A 22,192-nucleotide genomic window follows, 5' to 3' on the forward strand; every position below is an offset into this window, starting at 1 on the left:
TAAATATTTCAGTCAGTCTGTTAATTGCTATAAAACAAAAAGCCCCCTGGGATTTTGACTGGGCAGGTTTTGAATCTATGGGTCATGTGGGGAGAAGTGTCACCTTAACAATACTGAGTTGTCTAAGAAGCACCCAGTGAAACAAATAATAACAACAAGATACACTGTTGAGGCTGGGCACGGTGGCTCACGCCTGTAATTCCAGCACTTTGGAAGGCCGAGGCGGGCCGATCACGAGGTCAGGAGACCGAGACCATCTTGGCTAACACGGTGAAACCCTGTCTCTACTAAAAAAATATGAAAAAATTAGCTAGGTGTGGTGGTGGGCACCTGTAGTCCCAGCTACTTGGGAGGCTGAGGCAGGAGAATGGCCTGAACCCAGGAGGCGGAGCTTGCAGTGAACTGAGATCACACCACTGCACTCCAGCCTAGGTGACAGAGCAAGACTCTAAAAAACAAAAACAAACAAACAAAAAAACACTATTGAATCTTTCAGTGAATATGCATGTCTCTCCTTAAATCAGGTCAGCTCAACTTGAGACCCTCAACAGTGCCCTGGAGTTTTCAGTCTTTGTCACTCATTTTTCATTAAATATTTTCCTGGTTTTTTTTTTTTTTTTTTTTTTTTGAGACGCAGTCTTGGTCTGTTGCCCAGGCTAGAGTGCAATGGCGCCATCTCTGCTCATTGCAACCTCCACCTCCCGGGTTCCAGCAATTCTCCTGCCTCAGCCTCCCGAGTAGCTGGAACTACAGGTGCCTGCCACCATGCCCAGCTAATTTTTGTATTTTTAGTAGAGATGGGGTTTCATCATATTGGCTAGGCTGGTCTCGAACTCCTGACCTCGTGATCCGCCCGCCTCGGCCTCCCAAAGTGCTGGGATTACAGGCGTGAGCCACTGCACCCAGCTTTTTTTTTTTTTTAATCACACTAAGGATTTTAAAAATGCTGTTATAAATGGTATATTTAAATGTTCACTTTCCAGTTCTTGCTAGCATTTACTTATTAGTTCTAATACATCGGTTTTGGTATTCCTTTTGGGTTTTCTTCATATATGATCCTGCTGGTTGCAAATACAGTTTTGTTGGTTTTTTTTTTTTTTTTTTTGAGACAGAGTTTCGCTGAGAGTGCAATGGTGTGATCTCGGCTCACTGCAACCTCCACCTCCCGGGTTCAAGCAATTCCCCTGCCTCAGCCCCCCGAGTAGCTGGGATTATAGGCTGCCTCAGCCTCCTAAGTAGTTGGGATTACAGGCATGCACCACCACGCCTGGCTAATTTTGTATCTTTAATAGAAATGGTGTTTCTCCATGTTGGTCAGGCTGGTCTTGAACTCCCAACCTCAGGTGATCTGCCCGCCTCGGCCTCCCAAAGGGCTGGGATTACAGGTGTGAGTCACCGCATGGGGCCACAAATACAGTTTTATTTCTTTATTTTTGATCTTTCCATCTTTTCTTTTTCTGTTATAATTAATTATTGTTATAAAAATAATATCTTAGGGCCAGGCACGGTGGCTCACACCTGTAATCCCACACTTTGGGACGCCAAGGCGGACGGATCACCTGAGGTTGGGAATTCGAGACCAGCCTGGCCGACATGGAGAAACTCTGTTTCTACTAAAAATACAAAATTAGCCAGGCGTGATGGCACATGCCTGTAATTCCAGCTACTCAGGAGGCTGAGGCAGGAGAATCGCTTGAACCCAGGAGGCAGAGGTTGCAGTGAGCCGAGAGCACACCATTGCACTCCAGCCTGGGCAACAAGAGCGAAACTCTGTCTCAAAAAGTAATAATAACAATAATAAATAAAATAACATCCTAGCCAGTGCAGTGGCTCACTCCTGTAATCCCAGCACTTTGGGAGGCTGAGTCGGGAGGATCGCTTGAGCCCAGGAGTTCGAGACAAGCCTGGGCAACACAGCAAAACTTTGTCTGTACAAAAAAATGCAAAAATCAGCCGAGTGTGATGGTACCTGCCTGTGGTCCCAGCTACTTGGGCTGAGGTGGGAGGATCGCTTGAGCCTGGGAGGTGGAGGTTGCAGTGAACTGTGTGATTGCCACTGAACTCCAGCCTGGGTGACAGAGTGAGACTCTGTCTCAAAAAAATAAAAAATGAAATAAAATAATAAAAATAACATCTTAATGACAGCCTTTTTTGCCCCAATCTTTGGGTAAAATGACCCCCTGGTCTAAGAAGGAGCCCTCCTGTGGCTTTCAGAGCCCTCCAACCTTGTGGCACTAGCAGTGGCCCATGCCCTGCAGATTTGGCGGGGGTGAAGGTCCTGGTTGTGTGCTGGGCTCCTAGTGAAGGGCCTGCCCTTTGGGCCTGGTGCATCCTGCTGGGTGAGGACAGCCAGCGTCCCTGCACCCCATTCATGCGATTGGAGCCTAGTGCTGCCCCTCAGCCTTGACGCTGGCCCAAGTGGGAGGATGTGTTCTGCAGGGCATCTGTTGGGGTAGGTGTGGTTGGTGTCATAGTTGTCCTGCAGGACAGGGATTTCACTTGCACGACCCATGAACCCCAGGGGCTGCCTGGCCTTGAAGAGTTCCAGCCACGATTCCACAGCTGGGGCTGCTGGGCCAAGCCGCATGTCGAACGTCCTCGAGGAGCTTGAGGCAGGAGCTGGGCCGAGTATGCGTCTCCCAGGGCTGGGAACCAGGTGGGGGACTGGAATGGGTGGCATCAATGGTGGTAACACTGTCATCTGCCACAGGGCTGGACATGGAGGAAGGCAAGGAAGGAGGCACATGGCTGGGCATCAGCACACGTGGCAAGCTGGCAGCACTCACCAACTACCTGCAGCCGCAGCTGGACTGGCAGGCCCGAGGGCGAGGTAAGGCGAGTGGGGTGGGGCCAAGGTGAGACAGGGTGGGGTGGGGCGGGCCTAGGTGAGACAAGGTGGGGCCGAGGGACTACAGGACTGGCCAATGTATGGTGGAGTGGGGCAGGCCAAGGTAGGAAGTGCCAAGGTGCTTGTGCTTGGGAGTGGGATGGGGCAGGGCCGAGGTACCGTGGGGCAGGGCCAGGTTACAGAGTGGGTGGTGACAAAGCGTGGCAGGGCAGGGCCCAGGTAAGGGTGAGGACAAGAAGGGGGAAGCTGGGCCCCGTGGCAGGTGGGCGGCTTCCATGGGCATATCACTGCCGCCACTGAGGTGTGCTGCAGGGGTATGCGGCAGAGACAGGAAGAGTGAGGAGGGGAGCATCCCATTTCCCACACCCTGGCCCTCTGGCGTCGCAGCCAGGAGCCCACTCCCACCTGACCCACGCAGCACTGTTTACTCCTCTCAGGGCGCACTCTCCCCTTGTCCTCATGCATGGCACTCCTGACTGCTGTGTCACTGTCCCCTGCCTGGAATGTTTGTAGAGTAGATGCCTTCCCCGAGACAACAGCTCTGTGGACACACATTGTCCCCACTGAAAGGTGTTGTTTACTTCATGCTGGATTTCCATAGGAAGACATAGTGGGGAAATTTTTTTTTTAATAAAATGAGCAGTTTTCAGTGCCGACCTGAGTGGCAGCCAGGCTAATGAGGTGTGGCTGACTCTTGCGGCAGTCATGACAGGCCAGGGCTCCAGTGGGACCCCTCATCTTCCTGCATCCTCCCCAGGGGGCCCCATATCAGTGTTCCTGGGAGAAGAGCACATGCCTGCAGCTGTGGACACAGCATCTGTCCCCTGCCTACAGGTGAACTTGTCACCCACTTTCTGACCACTGACGTGGACAGCTTGTCCTACCTGAAGAAGGTCTCTGTGGAGGGCCATCTGTACAATGGCTTCAACCTCATAGCAGCCGACCTGAGGTGGGTCTGCCAGAGGGGGATGGCGGCTCTGCCCAGCACTGCCTTGGGGGCAGGCCTCAGGCTCATCAGGAAGTGGGGTTCCACTGGGGTCTGTGGCAGCCTCTCCAGGGACGTTGCTCCTCGTGACTTGGCAAACATTCTGAGGACTGAGCCTGTCACAGATGTACCAACTCGGGTATTTGGGGGTGAAGCCCAAGGCTTCCTGTGATGGCATGAGGGCTGCTGGCTCCCTGGAGAAAGCTGAGGCTGTGAAGAACAGTCACATAGAGTGGCTCTGGCCGGGTGTCCTCCCTCCCACGGGCAGGCTGTGCAGAGCAGCCCTCCGCAGCCCTGGCTTGGAGTGACTGGGATGCTGTGCTCCCAGGGAAGCTCCTGTTGGAGATGAGGCCGCAGGAACTGCGGAGGTTTTGGTGTTTTGCCCTTCTGTGAAGTGAGCATTCCTCCCTCCTGCCCTCCTCCCCCTCCAAAGCCCCAGAACTTGGCCAATGCTGTTAGTCCGGGGCCTTCTGCCAGGACAGGCAAACGGGAAGTGGTCGGCACATTGTGGCGGGCCCTGAAGCTGCCTCCTTCCACAAGGGCAGCTCCATGGGCCTCTCTCCTGGCTCCCGAGCTCCAGGCCTGCTGTTCGTTGAGCATCCCTTGTGTGTGGCATGCCCAGCCCTGCCCCACATGGGTCTGCACACTTGCTATGGAGGCTGAGAGAGTTGCGGTGTCCCCTAGGTGGAAGGCCGAGGGCTGGTGCGGGGCACTTGCTGTCCGGAGCCGTTCTTCCTGCCCATGCCTTCGTGACTCCAGGTGGCAGAGCCCCTGTGCTCTCTGCATGCCCCCATGCTCAGGAACCACTTTCCCCGGTCAGTAGTTCCATGTGGGTCTGATTAGTCTCAGGAGAGTTCATCTGCGGCCGTGGCACCAGCAGGACTCGGCACTCAGCAGCTGTGTGGAGGTGGGGTGCCAGGGGTGCCATGCCCTGAGCAGATACACGGGCTCCTGTGGTTGAGGGGTGGGGGTTTGGGCTCCTCAGAGCCTGTGCAACTCTCCCGGCTCCAAAGGCTGCAGAGTGAGGGTCAGCCTCCTGGACCTAGCCTGAGGATACAGGCAGTGGCCAGGAGAGCATACCACAGGTCAGGCAAAAGCTGGTGCCAGGGCCGAGGCTGGAGGGCGGGGGCATCGGAGGTCAGTGAGCAGCCCTGCTGGTAGGTGCAGATGAGGAAGCCAAGGCCTGGAAGGGAGAGAGGCTTGTCATGGCCACAGCTATCCCTGGGTGAGGCCTGCCCTCCGCCTGGCCTGTGGTATAGTGCTGGCAGCATGGGTGTCCAGTTCTGTAGGTCCTTACACAGAAAGCCCAGAGGAGATTTTTGCCTGCAAACAGTCTCTGAAATTATGAACCAAGTATCTTAGGAAAGTTGCCAAAGACCATGGTGAGGAAGAACGGGAGTGGAATGTGAACGTAGACGGAGGGCCCTTGAAGCCTACCAGGGGTGGGGAAGGTGGGTCCCACCTGGGGGCAGCACTTCGGGGAGGAAGGCACCACGCCTGGCTCTTTCTCTGCATCTGTTCCATCTTGAAGGCCCGGGGCTCCATGCCCAGCATCTGGCCTGGGAGGGCATCTCACAGGCCACAGAGAGATCCTCTTCACTTTGCAAAAAAGGCACTCCAAGTTCTAGAAGACTTACTGTGGTACTGAGGATTGGAATATTTTCAGCTGGGGAGCATTTTGAACTATTTTCTTTTTTAAAAATAATTTATTTATTTTGTAGAGATGGGGTCTTGCTATATTGCCCAGTCTGGTTTCAAACTCCTGGCCTTAAGCAGTCCTCCCTCCTTAGTCTCCAGATTAGCTGGGACTATAGGCATGAGTCACTATGCCCAGCTCTACTGTCCCTTAACTATTTTAAAGTGTACACTTAACACTTGAGAGTAGGAAAATGTGGTCTTTGGCGCTTTCTTTGGAAGCCTCGATCACCCTGGGGCCACACTGGGGCCACCTGTCCAGAAACCCTCATAGATGAGCTGTGGTAGGGGGCCTGATGGAGAGGTTGGTGATGTGGGGATGGGGCTCAGCCCTGCAGTTGTCCCCATGGGCAGCCTCTGTGTGTCCATGCCATGGGGCATTCGGCATGGCAGGAGGGCCTTTTAGATGCTGTGCCTCCTGGGCTGGTGGGCCCCGAGGTGAGCTGGGAACATACCCGTGATGCTGGACAAGAGCTGGGGCCTCCATGACCCCGCCTGCCAGGCACCCGAGGGGCTGGGTCCTGCAAGCTCCTGACCTGGCCGCAGTGGGCTACTGCGCACATCGCTAGCCTCCAGAAACAGGGCTGTGAGATCACCGGGCAGTGTCGGGGAGGACGCCCTATGGCTGTAGTCTGACATTCTCTCCCCTTGGCCTGCAGCACAGCAAAGGGAGACGTCATTTGCTACTATGGGAACCGAGGGGAGCCTGATCCTATCGTTTTGACGCCAGGTGAGCCTGCCCTGGCAGCCTGATGGGGTGGGGGACTGTTTCTATGCAGAGGTCACCCTTGTGCTTTTTAGAGACCAGGCACTTGTCATATTACTCTTCTGAGATGACTTTGTGTCCATTTAAGTGCCTTATGGTCTGTGGGGACCTTGCCCTGCACCTGGACACTTCAGAGAGCCCTGGCTCCCTGCTCACCCCCTCCCCATGGGCTTTTCCTGCTGAGCAAGGTGCGCCCCTGTTCTGGGCTTCCCACCGCAGCCCTGCAGCCCAGCCGGCCACCCCCAGCCTCACTTCCTGTGCCGTCCCAGTGTGCCCTGTGCCTGTTCCTTCTCAGAACCTCTGGAGCCATCACCACCCGGGGTTCTTGCCTGGTCTGCTCCCTGACGCACACGTACACACCCCACTCAAGCCCCACACAGATGCACGCCTCCTGCACCCAGTCCCCAGTCTGATCCCCGGTCCCCATCCTCAGGGCCTCGAGCCCCTCTGCGCCAGGTCACACTCCACAGCTGGGCCCTTCCTGCCCTGGCTCTGCACCACTGCCCAGGCTGTGCCTCCTGCTACATGCCCTTCCTTTCCCCCTCCTCGGGTGCTGCGATTTCCTGGAAGCTTCCTCTGCCAGTGCCCCAACCTGGAGAGAATGTGTCACATTGCCCCCCTCTGCAGCCATGTTCTGGGAGGGAGGTCTGCATCTTGTCCCAGGTCTGGTGCCAGGACAAAGCAGCACTCCTGGGAAATGGCATTTCTCCTGGGTGCACAAAACTGTAGGGACCATAGCCTAGGTTCAGGGGACTGCTGGCTCACTCACTCCCACACTCGCTGCCCACAGACACTCCTCGCTGGTGGCATCGTGGAACTCTGTGCCTTAAACGCCCGCTCTGGTCCCTCTACTCAAGCTGCTGGCTCACACAGGGTGTTCCGGCGCCTGGGGAGTGTGTCAGTGCCCTTGGCGCCACCCACACCCCTCTGTGAGGGGGCTCCCTCACACCCCTGGCTCCTCTGAAGCTCCATGCCCACGTCACACAGACTTTCTTTTGCATTTGGCACAAATCACCAAGTGAGGTTGCAGGTCACAGGTGCACACCTTCCCACTGGGTGTACACGGTGGAACTGAAGCCCCAGGCGTCCCTGGAGGGGCCCGAGGGAGATGATAAGCAGTCCCCAGGACAGCTGAGTGGCCCCATCCCACCTGCATCTTAGGGGGCTGGTGGTGCTGACGGGCTCATCATGAGTCCTGTGGTCCTTGCCTGGCCCACACTGGAGCTGGCTTCCAGCTTCCCACGTCTGCCCAGTGATGTTTCATCCACAGATAGGCCCAGCCCCCATTTGCTAGGGTGGTGCCCAGACCCGAACTGTAGGGGTGGGTTGCCCCTACACACCTGTGGGTGTTTCTCGTAAGGTGGAACGAGAGACTTAGGAAAGAAAAAGACACAGAGACAAAGTATAGAGAAAGAAATAAGGGGACCTGGGGAACCAGCGTTCAGCATATGGAGGATCCTATATGGAGGATCCTGCCAGCCTCTGAGTTCCTTTAGTATTTATTGATCATTTGTGGGTGTTTCTCGAAGAGGGGGATTTGTCAGGTTCACAAGACAATTGTGGGGAGAGGGTCAGCAGACAAACACGTGAACAAAGGTCTTTGCATCATAGACAATGTAAAGGATTAAGTGCTGTGCTTTTAGATATGCATACACATAAACATCTTAATGCTTTACAAAGCAGTATTGCTGCCTGCAGGTCCTACCTCCGGTTTTTCCTTATCTCAGTAGATGGAGCATACAATCGGGTTTTATACTGAGACATTCCATTGCCTAGGGACAGGCAGGAGACAGATGCCTTCTTCTTGTCTCAACTGCAAGAGGCATTCCTTCTTCTTTTACTAATCCTCCTCAGCACAGACCTTTTACGGGTGTCGGGCTGGGGGACGTCGGGCTGGGGGACGGTCAGGTCTTTCCTTTCCTACGAGGCCATATTTCAGACTATCACATGGGGAGAAACCTTGGACAATACCTGGCTTTCCTAGGCAGAGGTCCTTGCGGCCTTCCACAGTTTTTGTGTCCTTGGGTACTTGAGATTAGGGAGTGGTGATGACTCTTAAGGAGCATGCTGCCTTCAAGCATTTGTTTAACAAAGCACATCTTGCACCGCCTTTAATCCATTTAACTCTGAGTTGACACAGCACATGTTTCAGAGAGCACGGGGTTGGGGGTAAGGTTATAGATTAACAGAATCTCAAGGCAGAAGAATTTTTCTTAGTACAGAACAAAATGGAGTCTCCTATGTCTACTTCTTTCTACATAGACACAGTAACAATCTGATCTCTCTTGATTTTCCCCACACGAACCCCTGGGCTAGTTGGGATCTCCAGAGGAGGCATCTGCCTGGAGGGTGGCTTCCAGTGTGTCCCACCCATTGCCCCCACGCATACCAGCTGGTGCCATCTCCTCCACCTGGGGCTTATCCTTCCGGCCACCCTCTGTGACCCTGGTCTTCCCCTCCCTACCTTGGATACAACTGTGGGCAGCCCACCTGAGCTCCCAAGAGCTGGGCAGTGGCACAGACACAGAGACTACCAGCGAGGCAGGGATGTGGCCCCAGAAGGTCCTGAGCTTTCAAAGGATTGTTCTGGCTGTCTCAGCCAGCTCTTGCTGTTCCACCTGCCCCAGAACCTCCACATCAGTTGAGGGTCATGGGGTTGGAATGTGTGGCGAAGTAGGTCTGTGGCAGTGGAGTTGGGCCATGCTGAGCCTGTGACTGCCCAGGAGAGAATTGGAAACTAAAAGGTGCAAAAGCAGTCAGAGACTCCCTACCACCCCCTCACTGTGAACATTGGCCCAGAGGCCTCTGGGGCAGTCGCTGTAACCATCCGCCTGACACCCTCGGTTCTCAGAGGCTGAGACCTCCGTGGCTGGAGATGCTTATTTTCTGCTCAGTTGTTGTTTTGTAGAACTTATTTCTGTCTACATCCTGCCTCATCCCTGATCCTGCCCCACCTGGTCCACATTGCCTTTATTTTTTTTGATAAAGTTTTATTGAGATATGACTGACTAGCGGCACAGTTCACCCATTTAAAGTGTATCATTCAGTAGGTTTCGTTTCATTCACAGAGTTGAGCAACCGTCATCACTACCTAATTCCAGGACATTTCTTGATCCCCAAAGAAAGCCATACCTGTCAGCAGCCACTCCCCATTCCCCGTCTCTTCAGCGCCTGCAACCTTTAATCTGCTTTCTGTCTCTGGATTTGCCTATTCTGGACACTTTGTATAAAGGGAATCCTATAATATGTAGTTTAGGGGACTGACTTTTTTCACTTAGTGTTGTCGTCTAAAAACTCACCAGCGGCGAGGCACGGTGGCTCACGCCTGTAATCCTAGCACTTTGGGAGGCCAAGGCGGGCAGATCACGAGGTCAGGAGATCGAGACAATCCTGGCTAACACGGTGAGACCCCATCTCTACTAAAAATACAAAAAATTAGCCGGGCGTGTTGGCAGGTGCCTATAGTCCCAGCTACTTGGGAGGCTGAGGCGGGAGAATGGCGTGAACACAGGAAGCAGAGCTTGCAGTGAGCTGAGATCGCGCCACTGTACTCCAGCCTGGGCGACAGAGTGAGATTGCATCTCAAAAAAAAAAAACAAAGAAAAACTCACCAGCATGGCTAAATGATAGAAAGGAGAGTTTTATTTGCCATATCAGTTTGCAGACCCGGAAGAGAGAGTCTCTAGCATGGACTGAGGTGCTCTCTTTGAAGAGGGGAAGGGCAGTTTGAGTTTTATGCCTCCCAAGGTCCATATCACACAATAGAGTCATACATATTCAGCAGGTTTGGGGAAAAGCCATACATATTTATGAGGGGACCCGAGAACATATGCAATAGATAAATATACATGTAACATACATCCGATGTTCACTTTGGGGCAGGGTTTTAGCATTAAAATGAGGTAGAATCTGGATCTTTCCATCAGAAGGTGAGCTCTAGGACACAGTTGGAGTGCAGCCTCTATGAACTGCTGAAACTGGCTTATGGTCTGTAGTTGCTTATCAGAAAAGAGTGTGTGAAGGCTGGTTCTCTGTCCAGTCAGGGTTGTGGTGGTCTGGGCTGTCAAGAGTTAGGAGGGTCTGATAACGTGTGTGATCTCTACTATTGTGAGGGAGTTTATCAAGACTGCGGTTTTTCTTGTAGCCGTAGGAATATAGGGAGTTGCTGAGACAGCTGCCCTGAACCCTCGAGCCAGTTGGTACTTTTTGTTTCTTCCCTTTATCCATTAATGGACACTTGAGTTTTTTCCACCTTTTGGCTGTTGGAAACAGTGCTGCTCACAGTGTGACCTCACAGCATTTGTGTGGTCATATGTTTTTATGGCTCTCATGTGAATACCTAGGAATGGAGTTGTTAAGTCGTATGGTAACCCTGTTTAACCTTTTGAGGAACATCCAAACTGTTTGCCAAAGCAGCCGCAGCATTATACATTCCCACCAGCAGTGTATGCGGGTTGCAGCTTCTCTGAATCCTCACCAGCACTTGCTATTTTCTGTGTTTTTGATGATAGCCACGATAGTGGGTGTGAAGTTGTGTGGCCTCGTGGTTTGGTTTGCGTTTCTCTGATGGCTATGATGTTGAGCAGCTATTCTCATGCTCGTTGGCCATTTGTATGTCTTCTTTGGATAAATGGTTACTCAGACTGGGTTGTCTTTTTGAGTTATAGGAGTGACTTATACATTCATTCTAGCTACAAGTCTCTTATTTAAAGCACAAAGCTTAAAATTTTTAAGTCCTATGTCTCTCTCTTTTTTTTTCTTTTGTTGCTCATGCTTTTGGTTTCTTATCTAAGAAACCATTGCCTAATCTAAGGTCATGAAGCTTTCCCCAATACTTTCTTCTTAGAGTTTTATAGCTTTTGCTCTTTCACTTAGGTCTTTGGTTTGACTTAAGTTAACTTTTTTTTTTTTTTTGAGACAGGGTCTGGCTCTGTCACCCAGGCTGGAGTGCAGTGGTGCAGTCATGGCCCACTGCACTGTCAACCTCCTGGGCTTAAGAGATCCTCCCAGCCGGGCGCGGTGGCTCACGCCTGTAATCCCAGCACTTTGGGAGGCCAAGGAGGGTGGATCACAAGGTCAGGAGATCGAGACCATCCTGTCTAAACCGGTGAAACCCCGTCTCTACTAAAAATACAAAAAATTATCCAGGCGTGGTGGCGGGTGCCTGTAGTCCCAGCTACGTGGGAGGCTGAGACAGGAGAATGGCGTGAACCCGGGAGGTGGAGCTTGCAGTGAGCCGAGATTGTGCCACCGCACTCCAGCCTGGGCGGCAGAGTAAGACTCCGTCTCAAAAAAAAAAAAAAAAAAAAGAGATCCTCCCTCCCAAGTAGCTGGGACTGCAGATGTGTGCCACCATGTTCAGCTAACTTTTATGTTTTGTAGAGATAAGGTCTCACTATTTTGCTATTTTGCTGAGGCTGGTCTTGAACTCCTGGGCTCCAGTGATCCTCCTGCCCCAGCCTCCCGATGTGCTGGGATTATAGGAGTGAGCCACCTCTCTCGACCTGAGTTAACTTTTGTGTATGGTGTCAGGTAGAGTCCAACTCCCTTCTTTGCCCATGACTATGCAGTTCAATGGTCTTCCATGTTGTTCATGATGGAAAAAGCACTGTGACACCTGGGGCTGGCGGCTTGGCTCTGGGGGCCCCAGCAGAGCCAGGCTGTCTCCCTGGGAAATGCCTCGGCCAAGATATTCTCCTGGAAGTCTGACAGGGAGAGGGTGGTGTCTTGGTCTCCCTGGTGCATCATTTGGGGTGCTTGGCTCCCATCAAGCCCACGCCTGCTGCCCTGGCCTCTAGAGAAGAGCCTCTGAGGTGAGGTGCTTCTCCACCTCAAGTCCCTGCCCTTCACTTTCTGTGACATGAGAAACCCTTTTCCTGTTGGCCATGCCTTCTGCCAACACTCTGGGAGCTTGTTCAGAGTCTGTGCACTGAGCCCCCCGGCTCTCCTAACCTGGGGCCTGGCTGGTACGCAGAGGTGGGCCATGCTCTGCTGAGGCCCAGCCTACACCTGTGCCCACTGTGTGGCGCTGTTGGGGGTTCCCCAAACAGGGACGTGATTGTGGTGGGTGCCTCCTGGCCTCTGGTGGCTAATTCTCCCACTCTTGAACTTCTCAGGTGGCCCCCCAACCTGGCGTGAGGTGAAGAGGTTCCCTCTTGGCTGTCCCCTTTGCCTGTGAGATCTCAGGTTGCTCATTTCTTATTCATCCATCCATCCAGGCTGCTGGGCATCTGTGCCTTGTGGTCTCCTGTGGGTGCCCGCTTCCGCCTACTGCTGAGTTCTCCTCTCCTTGCCATGCCATCAGGTCAGGAATGAGCATGGGGAAGGAGCTGGAGCATGGAGCGGCTTGGCCTCAGTCTGGCCTGATTTCATGGTCCCCAGCTGTACCCCATGTTAGGTGGGTGGCAGGTGGCAATTTGCCCTGATATGGCACAGCAGGGCCGCTGCATGGCCCGCTGATTGCTCCTCACAGGCACCTACGGGCTGAGCAACGCGCTGCTGGAGACTCCCTGGAGGAAGCTGTGCTTTGGGAAGCAGCTCTTCCTGGAGGCTGTGGAACGGAGCCAGGCGCTGCCCAAGGATGTGCTCATCGCCAGCCTCCTGGATGTGCTCAACAATGAAGAGGCGTGAGTGGGCGGGTCCTGCTGGGGTGAGCCCCAGTGTCCCGCCACCAGGGCAGAGGGAAAGGCAGGCCCTGCTGCCCCGGGAGGCCCATGGAAGTGGCCAGGCTGGGTCCCCAGCTGCAGGAAAGCTGATGGACATCCTATCCTCCCTGCCTGTCCCCTTGAACCAGTTGAGGTTTCCAACACCAGGGACTTTTGATGACAGAAGATGGGCCCAGGCCCAGGCCCAGGGGAGGCTCAGTGCGCCCAGAGGCTTGATGCAGCCACGTGGGGCCCAGAGCAGATGGATGCTCCCCTCTGCATGCCGAGAACTTGTGGGAAGTTCCAGAAGATTCTAGACACTCAGCAAACCCAGGCGGAAGAGACACATCATGGAAATGAGTGGCTAGGGTCAGCACGCTCAGGGTTGATGGGCTTCCCGCAAGCGGTCTGTCCCCAGCGACCCTGGGCTGAGTGCTGGGCAGGGACTTGCAGTTCCGGGAACTGCCTGGGTGTAGGAGCTCCCACCCACTTCCTTGCCCGTAGGCCTCAAGGCCCCTCAGGGGCCAGGCACTGGGGTCTTTGTTGCCCCAGCCGGGGGTCCTGGTGCTTGCCATGCCAGCCTTTCTCCCACTGGGCGAGATGCCCCACCCATCCCTCGCTCCCCACCCAGGTCAGACCACTGCCCTGCCCAGGTGATCCAGCGTCCACTCCCACCCTGTCCAGCTTGCCCCCTTCAGAGAAGCCCCCATGGACCATCTCCCACTCCTCCCCCTGGGGCCCCTTTCTGCCCCCTGCCTACCCTCCTTCTCCTCTGGGCCTCTGATAGGCGGCCTCGTCCTTCAGCCTCAGCATCGCTGCCTCACTGGAAGAGCCCCACCTGGGCATGCCCAGCAGCCCCTCCCAGCTGTAAGTCCACACAGCCCCCATCAATGTGCCATCTGGGGCAGGCCGAGGACCGGCCCTGGCTGCCCTCACTGATGGCTGGAGCCCCGATGCTAGCTACAATGGCTGGCTTGAGTGGACTTCTGTCACAGAGGCAAATGCCCACAGGGCACCTCTTGGGGCAGGCAGGGAGCTTGTATGTGCCATCTGGGGCCAAAGCTCCACAATTGAGTCATAAGTTAAGGGTAGATGGAGATTTTCCGCCTTGAGCAGAAACGTGGAGGAAACACGCCTGGTGTGTGACTCACGCCTGTAATCCCAGCACTTTGGGAAGCCGAGGTGGGCGGATCACCTGAGGTCAGGAGGTCAAAACCAACTTGGCCAACATGGTGAAACTCTGTCTCTACTAAAAACACAAAATTAGATGGGCTTGGTGGTGCACGCCTGTAATCCCAGCTGACGGCTGGAGCCCCGATGCTAGCTACAATGGCTGGCTTGAGTGGACTTCTGTCAGGAGAATTGCTTGAACTCGGGAGGTGGAAGTTGCAGTGAGCCAAGATCGTACCATTGTGCTCTAGTCTGGGCGACAAGAGTGAAACTCCTCCTCAAAAAAAGAAAATAAGAGAAAAGAGAAGAGAAGAGGAAAAAGAAAAGAAGAAAAGAAACAACCCTTGCAGTTCCCCGGCCACTCCCCAGAGCCAGTTAGGCCACCAGGTGGGCTGGGGCTAGACCCGGCTGCGGGCAGGCCACAGAGGGACTAATGGCCACCACTTCTCTCCATCCTGCAGGCAGCTGCCAGACCCGGCCATCGAGGACCAGGGCGGGGAGTACGTGCAGCCCATGCTGAGCAAGTACGCGGCTGTGTGCGTGCGCTGCCCTGGCTACGGCACCAGGTATTGCAGCACCGTGGGTGCGCCACCTCCTATCCCATGTCCCACCTCCCACACTAGAGGGCTGGCAAAGAAGCCAAGTGCCCATAGCCAGAGCCAGGCTTCCTCGCCTGAGTGGATTCCAGAGCTTCTGCCCTGTCCAGACGCAGCTGCAGGGTGAGCAGATACCACAGGCTCCCGGGGCCCCACAGGCTGGGCTTAAGGAGCCAGTACACAGCCACACAGGGCCAGGATGGCTTCAGGGCTGCCTGCACATTGGTGGATCCCTGCGGGCAAACGCCCTGGCACCGTGGCACTAGGCCTGCAGGCTGTACCCTTGGGTGGTGGCTGCTGGCCAGCCTTTCCCGCCTGGGGCTGGCTGGCCCATTGGCAGGTGCAGGGTGTCATTTCCTTCAGCCCCTCCTCTGTCATAGGCTCATCTTCCTGTGTGTGAGGGGAAGGCAAGTGCCAAGTCCACTCCCTGGCAGGCCGCATAGCCGCTGGGTCCCACCCCACGGGGTACACTGCGTATGTGTCTGCCCTGGGAACCAGCCTGTGCTGGGGCTGTTGGGGGATCCAGGGCCACCCTCCGTCTGCAAAGCCCACGGCAGAGAGGGTTGGAGGAGAGGAGAGTGTGCTGAATGTTTGCTTCAGGTGGGCTGGCATGGCCTGGGCAGTGGAAGAGAGGGCACAGGAGGGAAGCCTTCCAGACAGAGGAGGCCTGGGCCCCAAGTGGTCAACAGCTTGACCTCTTGGAAGAACCAAGCATGGCTGTGTCTGGGAACCTGGGCCTCCAAAGGGGAAGTGTGTGGTCAGCCCGCAGGCTGCCCTGTGCCTTGGCTCATGCTACACGGGGAGAGCAGGGCAGGGTGGGGTGGTTCCCAGTGAAGGTGGCAGGACTCAGCAAGTGTGGGCCTGTGGAGCCAGCCAAGAGCTCACACGCCACTGATGGCCCCTCATCATCCCCAAGACTGAGGCTGCTGCTCTCTGTGACTTGGCACAGCCTCCAGGCATGGGGTTCCTAACTCTACCTGCCTGCATTCTTGCCCTATTTGTGGCTGTGACAGGCAGGGCAGGGCTGAGGGACACCAGGTGAATGAGGGCCCCTGCTCTCTTTCAGAACCAACACTATCATCCTGGTAGATGCGGACGGCCACGTGACCTTCACTGAGCGTAGCATGATGGACAAGGACCTCTCCCACTGGGAGACCAGAACCTATGAGTTCACACTGCAGAGCTAACCCCACCTCTGGGCCTGGCCAGTGGGCTCCTGGGGGGCCCTGCCTTGAGGGGCACTGTGGACAGGAAACCTTCCTTTGCCATACTGCATTGCACTGCCCGTGGCTTGGCCAGCATCCCCCGGATCAGGGCCCTGTGGTTTGTGTGTTACCCATCTGTGTCCCCATGCCCAGTTCAGGGTCTGCCTTTATGCCAGTGAGGAGCAGCAGAGTCTGATACTAGGTCTAGGACCGGCCGAGGTATACCATGAACATGTGGATACACCTGAGCCCACTCTTGCACATGTACACAGGCACTCACACGGCACACACATACACTCCTGCATGTGCACAAGCACACACATGCAAGGCATATACATGGACACCGACACAGGCACATGTACATGCATAGGTGTGCTACACATGTGCACACATGCACAGTTGCACAGACACACACACACAGGTGCACACACACGATGCCGAACAAGGCAGAAGGGCGACTCTCACCTCTCATGTGCTTCTGGCCAGTAGGTCTTTGTTCTGGTCCAACGACAGGAGTAGGCTTGTATTTAAAAGCGGCCCCTCCTCTCCTGTGGCCACAGAACACAGGCGTGCTTGGATTCTTGACAAGCAGACCTGCTCCTGCAGAGGAGACAGCCACATTTGGAATTGGGCACCAAGAGAGGAGACAGCCACATTTGGAATTGGGCACCAAGAAGACCTGAGAAAAACCCACTCTCTCTTTTTTTTTTTTGAGACGGAGTCTTGCTCTGTCACCCAGGCTGGAGTGCAGTGGCACGATCTCGGCTCACTGCAACCTCCGCCTCCCAAGTTCAAGCAATTCTCCTGCCCCAGCCTCCTGAGTAGCTGGGATTACAGGCGTGTGCCACCATGCCCAGCTAATTTTTGTGTTTTTAGTAGAGACGGGGTTTCACCATGTTGGTCAGGCTGGTCTTGAACTCCTGACGTGGTGATCCACCTGCCTCGGCCTCCCAAAGTGCTGGGATTACAGGCGTGAGCCACCACGCCTGGCCGAAAAACCCACTCTCATAACAGAAGTGCAGACTCATTGCTAGATTCAGTGCCCTTGAGTGTGCCAGAGGTCCTCTGTGTTTGAGACTATCTTGTGTGTGCCAGGAGGCTCCGTGTGCACCAGGGGCTCTCAGAATCCCGCTTACCCAGCTGGAGACCATGCCTCTGGCAGCCCCATCTCAGCCAGCCCTGCTCTCTCCCTCTTCCCTCCAGGTGAGGCAAACTTCATAGGAATCTGTACCTGAATGTGAGCTCCTGATAATAAAACTCTGAGGCTTTGGTGAGCGCATTTCCAGGGCTTTCCCTTGTATGCAGGGTGCCAGTGGGAGCTGCTATGTCTCCTGTGCAGCCAGACACCCTGGACGAGGCCCTTCCCACCTCCCCCTTTCTTCACGGCTTCTTCAGCACCACTTGTGGATGCCTGTGGGTCAGTCCATCTGTCCTTGGGCAGGGGCCGCTGTGAGAGACCCCATGCGCGTGGGATGTAGTAGATGCTGATTATGGGGCCAGCCACCCATACAGGTCTATCAGGTCGCAATGGAGGCCCCACTGGAGGGGGAGGCAGGCTGGCCTGGACTTCTGTTGGATGATGGGGGTCAGGGGATGGTAGGAGGGGCAGGAGAGCAGGTCTGCATCTGTCTCAGCCCCAGGAGCTCCTGGTTTGGGGCCAGCTCTAAGGAGCTTCATCCCTGAGCCTGGCCGAGTATAAGGGGGTCCTGGATATCCAATGCTGAGACCTAGACTTTTCTAAGCCTCTGCACCCAACCCCTAACTTGGCCTTTTCAGACCCATGAGAGTGCAGGGTGGGTGTGGACCTGTGCCAGGGCTTCCCAGCCTGATTGTGACATGATGTGAGTCCACCTAGGGAGGAGCAGGGGCCTCCCCGTCTCTTCCCCTTCCTGCCCAGACCACTTTGCTGGGCTCAGAGCCTTCCATGGCTCACTTTGAACTCAGAAGAGTTTCCCGGCTGCGACCCAGGCTGCACCCCCAGGCCTGAGGAGAAACTGAGGCCCCAAGTCCCATACATGTCCTCTGAGTCAGGACAACAGGCTCCCGGCTGGGGGCACTGCCCTTGCTGCCAACACATTCACCTGCCCCAGTGGCTACCATGTCCTGTGCCGGTGACCAGTGCCAGTCCCCAACCTGGATGGTGCCCTGCCCTCATGAAGAGCCCCCCGGATGTTCACCTCTGCCCAGAGACCCGGCTTGCCCAGGAAGAGCAGTCTCTGCTCTTGTGTGGGTCACTCTGCCCCCACCCTGCCCAGGGCTCCCCAGCAGCCTGAGGCCCCTAAGGAAGCACAGCCCTCAATGGTGATTCTATTGGTGTTATGAGTTGTGTCCCCAAAAAGATATATCAGTGTCCTGACCCACAGTACCTCAGAATGTGACTGCATTTGGAGATAGGGTTCTTCCAGGGGTAACCAAGGTAGAATGAGGTCGTTAGTGTGGGCCCTAATCCAATATGACGGCTATCCTTATAAAAAGAGGAACATTTAGGCTGGATACAGTGGCTCATGCCTATAATCCCAGCACCTTGGGAGGCTGAGGCAGGAGGACTGCTTGAGCTCAGGAGTTCAAGACCAGCCTGGGGCAACATGTCGAAACGCTGTGTCTACCAAAAAAAAAAAAAAAAATACAAAAATTAGCTGGCCATGGTGACTCACTCCTGTAGTGCGAGGCTGAGGTGGGAGAATCGCTTGAACCCAGGAGGCAGAGGTTGCAGTGAGCCAAGATTGCACTACTGCACTCTGCCTGGGCAACAGAGGGAGACTCTGTCTCAAAAAAACAAAAAAGGAAGATTTGGGCTGGGCGCAGCGGCTCACATTGTAATCCCAGCCCTTTGGGAGGCCAAAGCTGGAGGACTGCTTGAGCCCAGATTAGCCTGGGCAACATAGCAAGACCCCATCTCTAAAGAAAAATTAAAATTAAAAAATTAGCGGGGCGTGGTGGTACACACCTGTAGTCCCAGCTACTTGGGAGGCTGAGGTAGGAGGATCACTTGAGCTCAGGAGGTGGAGGCTGCAGTGAGCCGTGATTGCACCACTGCACTTCAGCCTGGATGATGGAGAAAAACCCTGTCTCTTAAAAAAAAAAAAAAAAGGAAAAAGAAAGATTTGGACACGGATGGATACGCGCACAGGAAGAACACCGTGTAAAGACTGGAATTCTGCTCCACGAGCCAAGGCATCACCAGAAGCTGGGAGAGGGGCCTGCTTCAGAGCCTCTCTTAGAGCCTTCAGAGGGAGCAGGCCTGCCGTCACTCTGATCATGGACTTCCAGCCTCCAGAGCTGTGTGACAATAAATGTCTGTTATTTTAAGTGGTTCAATTTGTGATGCTTTTTTTTTTGTTTGTTTGTTTTTGAGACAGGGTCTCACTCCATTGCCCAGACTGGAGTGCAGTGGCAAGATCACAGCTCACTGCAGCCTCCACCTCCTGGGGTCAGGCAATCTTCCCACCTAGTCCCCTGAGTAGATAGGACTACAGGTGCATACGACCACGTCCAGCTAATTTTTTGTATTTTTTGTAGAGACGGGGTTTTACCATGTTGCCTGAACTGGTCCCAAACTCCTGGGCTCACATGATCCTCCCACCTTGGCCTCCCATAGTGCTAGGATTACAGGTGTGAGCTACTGAGCCCAGACTGTGGTGCTTTTTTTTTTTTTTTTTTTTTTTGAGACGGAGTCTCACTCTGTCACCCAGGCTGGAGTATGGTGGCACAGTCTTGGCTCACTGCAACCTCCACCTCCCGGGTTCAAGCAATTCTCCTGCCTCAGCCTCCTGAGTAGCTGGGACTACAGGCACCTGCCACCACGTCCAGCTAATTTTTTGTATTTTTAGTAGAGACGGGGTTTCACTGTGTTAGCCAGGATGGTCTTGATCTCCTGACCTTGTGATCCGCCCGCCTCGGCCTCCCAAAGTGCTGGGATTACAGGCGTGAGCCACCGCTCCTGGCCGACTGTGGTGCTTTTTTAAGGAGGCCCTAACAGACTAACACAGTAGTGATCTTCACTTTACAGATGAAGAAACTGTGGCTTGGGGAGATACCATAATGGCCCCCCGGTTCCGAGACAGGTGGAGAGGCAGAACCATGGGCCAGGACAGAATAGGATGAGTACAAGGTGGCATCTCTGGGGGTGCCTGCCCCACAGATCCATGGTCTTCCCATGCTGGTGTCCCCACAATGTCTGGCACTGCTCCCCGCTTCACCTTACTTGCCCAGGCCTACCCCCATACCCTCAGCTCACAGCTACACACTCTGCACAGCTCTCACCCCAGGGTCTTTGTGCTCACAGTTCCCCTGCAGATATCCAAACCACACTCTTCCCCCAATTCCTGCAGGTCTTTACTGAAGTCTCGGGCAGGCAACTCATTTAAAGTTTCAGTTTAGCCCAGCACAGTGGCACACACCTGTAATCCCAGCTACTTGGGAGGCTGAGGTGTGAGTGTCGCTTGAGCCCAGGAGTTTGAAGCTGTAGTAAGCCATGATTGCACGACTGCACTCCAGCGTGGGCGACACAGCGAGCCCCCATCTTGAAAGAAAGAAAAAAGAAATTAAAAAGGAGGCTGGGCACTTTGGCTCACACCTGTAATCCCAGCACTTTGAGAGGCCAAGGTGGGCAGATCACTTGAGTTCGAGACCAGCCTGACCAGCATGGTGAAACCCCATCTCTACTAAATATACAAAAATTAGCTGGACATGGTGGCGGGTGCCTGTAATCCCAGCTATTCGGGAGGCTAAGGCAGGAGAATTGCTTGAACCTGGGATGCGGAGGTTGCAGTGAGCTGAGATCGTACCACTGCACCCCAGCCTGGGTAACAGAGCTAGATTGTATCTCAAAAAAAAAAAAAAAAGAAGGAAGGAAGGAGGAAGGAAAGAAGAAGGAGGGGGGAAGAAGGAAGGAAGGAACTCTCTTTTTCTCTATGGCAATGAGCACGTACCATCTGGCATGCTGTGTGCTAGGATTGGTTCTTGCCTGTCTCCATCAGAATGGGAGCTTCAGGAAGGCAGGGACCTTCCTTCTCTTGCCCACTACTGTACTCTGATGCCCAGGCCAGGCAGGCATTTGAGCCAAGAATGACAGTGCTGGTGCTTCCCAAGCCCCCATCTATTTGGGCCAACCCCTTGATGCAAGGCCCTTGTGCTAATAGAGGGTATAGGGGTCCAAAGCCAGTGCCTTCTAGAAGAGCTTTGGACGTGACACCAGGAATGGCTGGGCCTGGACAATGGCCTTCCTGGCACTGCCCAGCCAGTCCTCTGTGCTTGTTGCCAGATGCACCTGATCCCTGAGTCCCCAGCATGGGTCTCTTTCTCCCAGGCAGATGGGGAACTCACCTCCTTCTCAGATGCCCCTTCCCAACATAAGCTGCTTCTGCCCTCTGGCCCCAAGATGGCCAAGGTGAGCTGTGTAGACACAGAGTCTGGAGGCATGGGGCTGGCTAACGTGGAGGCAATTCTATGAACAGACATGGCCAGGCCAGGAATGCGGCATGGCCTCAGGTCTCATCCTTGAAGGCCTGGGCTCCTGGTCTGCCTGCAGACTTCCTGAGACCACGTCTTGTTCTCATCTGCCAGCAGATGCCTGGCTCATGGGTGAGCCGGGCTTAGGTGGAAACACAGGAGCCCAGAGGGGAAAGGATCCTCCCCCAGCTTGGGCTGGAGTCCCAACTTCCAATCATCAATCTTTGCAACCCTGGGGCTGGACCTGGATAAGATTCCATGGTAAGGATCCTTCTCCGTCACCCAGTCAGTCCCAGACTGTGTGGGAAACTGGCTGTGGTGGGCAGGTCTGAGGTCTCAAGTCTGACAGGGGCCACTGGAGCCTCCAACTCACCAATCAACCAAGTGTGAGAGGTTGCTTTGGTTGAATGGCCATGTGCTGGGGTCTGACTGGCCCAGCCACAGGGAGGCTGGCATCCCCTAGCTGAGTCCTGGACCCAGACCCTCCAGGGCATGGAGCCCATTGTGAGGTGTCTGGTGCTGAAGTGGTGGGGGAGGCCCGTGCAGGCCTACAGCTTTGTCATCTGCAACATTCCTCTCCCCACTTTCTTTAAACTTTTTCATTTAGAAATGATTTCAATGGCCAGGCGTGGTGGCTCACGCCTGTAATCCCAGCACTTTGGGAGGCTGAGGCGGGTGGATAACCTGAGGTCAGGAGTTTGCGACCAGCCTGACCAAAATGGAGAAACCTTGTCTCCACGAAAAATACAAAATTAGCTGGGCATGGTGGCACATGCATGTAATCCCAGCACTTTGGGAGGCTGAGGCAGGTAGATAACCTGAGGTCAGGAGT

At 54.6% G+C, this 22,192-nt stretch overlaps 1 protein-coding gene across 27 annotated transcripts in view; it reads left to right on the forward strand.

The window, feature by feature from the left end:
* Nucleotides 1–17,188, forward strand: part of TANGO2 (transport and golgi organization 2 homolog) — a 49,916-nt gene extending 32,728 nt beyond the window's left edge. For 6 of the 27 annotated variants that reach the window (XM_016938838.4, XM_063807573.1, XM_016938836.4 and 3 more), the window contains 6 exon segments: nt 2,711–2,830; nt 3,683–3,797; nt 6,188–6,258; nt 12,767–12,920; nt 14,570–14,674; nt 15,771–17,188. In XM_016938838.4, the coding sequence (XP_016794327.1) occupies nt 2,711–2,830; nt 3,683–3,797; nt 6,188–6,258; nt 12,767–12,920; nt 14,570–14,674; nt 15,771–15,891 (686 nt within the window). In that variant the 3' untranslated portion in view covers nt 15,892–17,188. 27 annotated transcript variants of the gene reach the window in all.
* Nucleotides 17,189–22,192: the final 5,004 nt, after the last annotated feature.

The sequence above is a fragment of the Pan troglodytes genome, chromosome 23 (genome assembly GCF_028858775.2).
Source record: "Pan troglodytes isolate AG18354 chromosome 23, NHGRI_mPanTro3-v2.0_pri, whole genome shotgun sequence".
In the NCBI taxonomy this organism is placed as follows: domain Eukaryota; kingdom Metazoa; phylum Chordata; class Mammalia; order Primates; family Hominidae; genus Pan; species Pan troglodytes.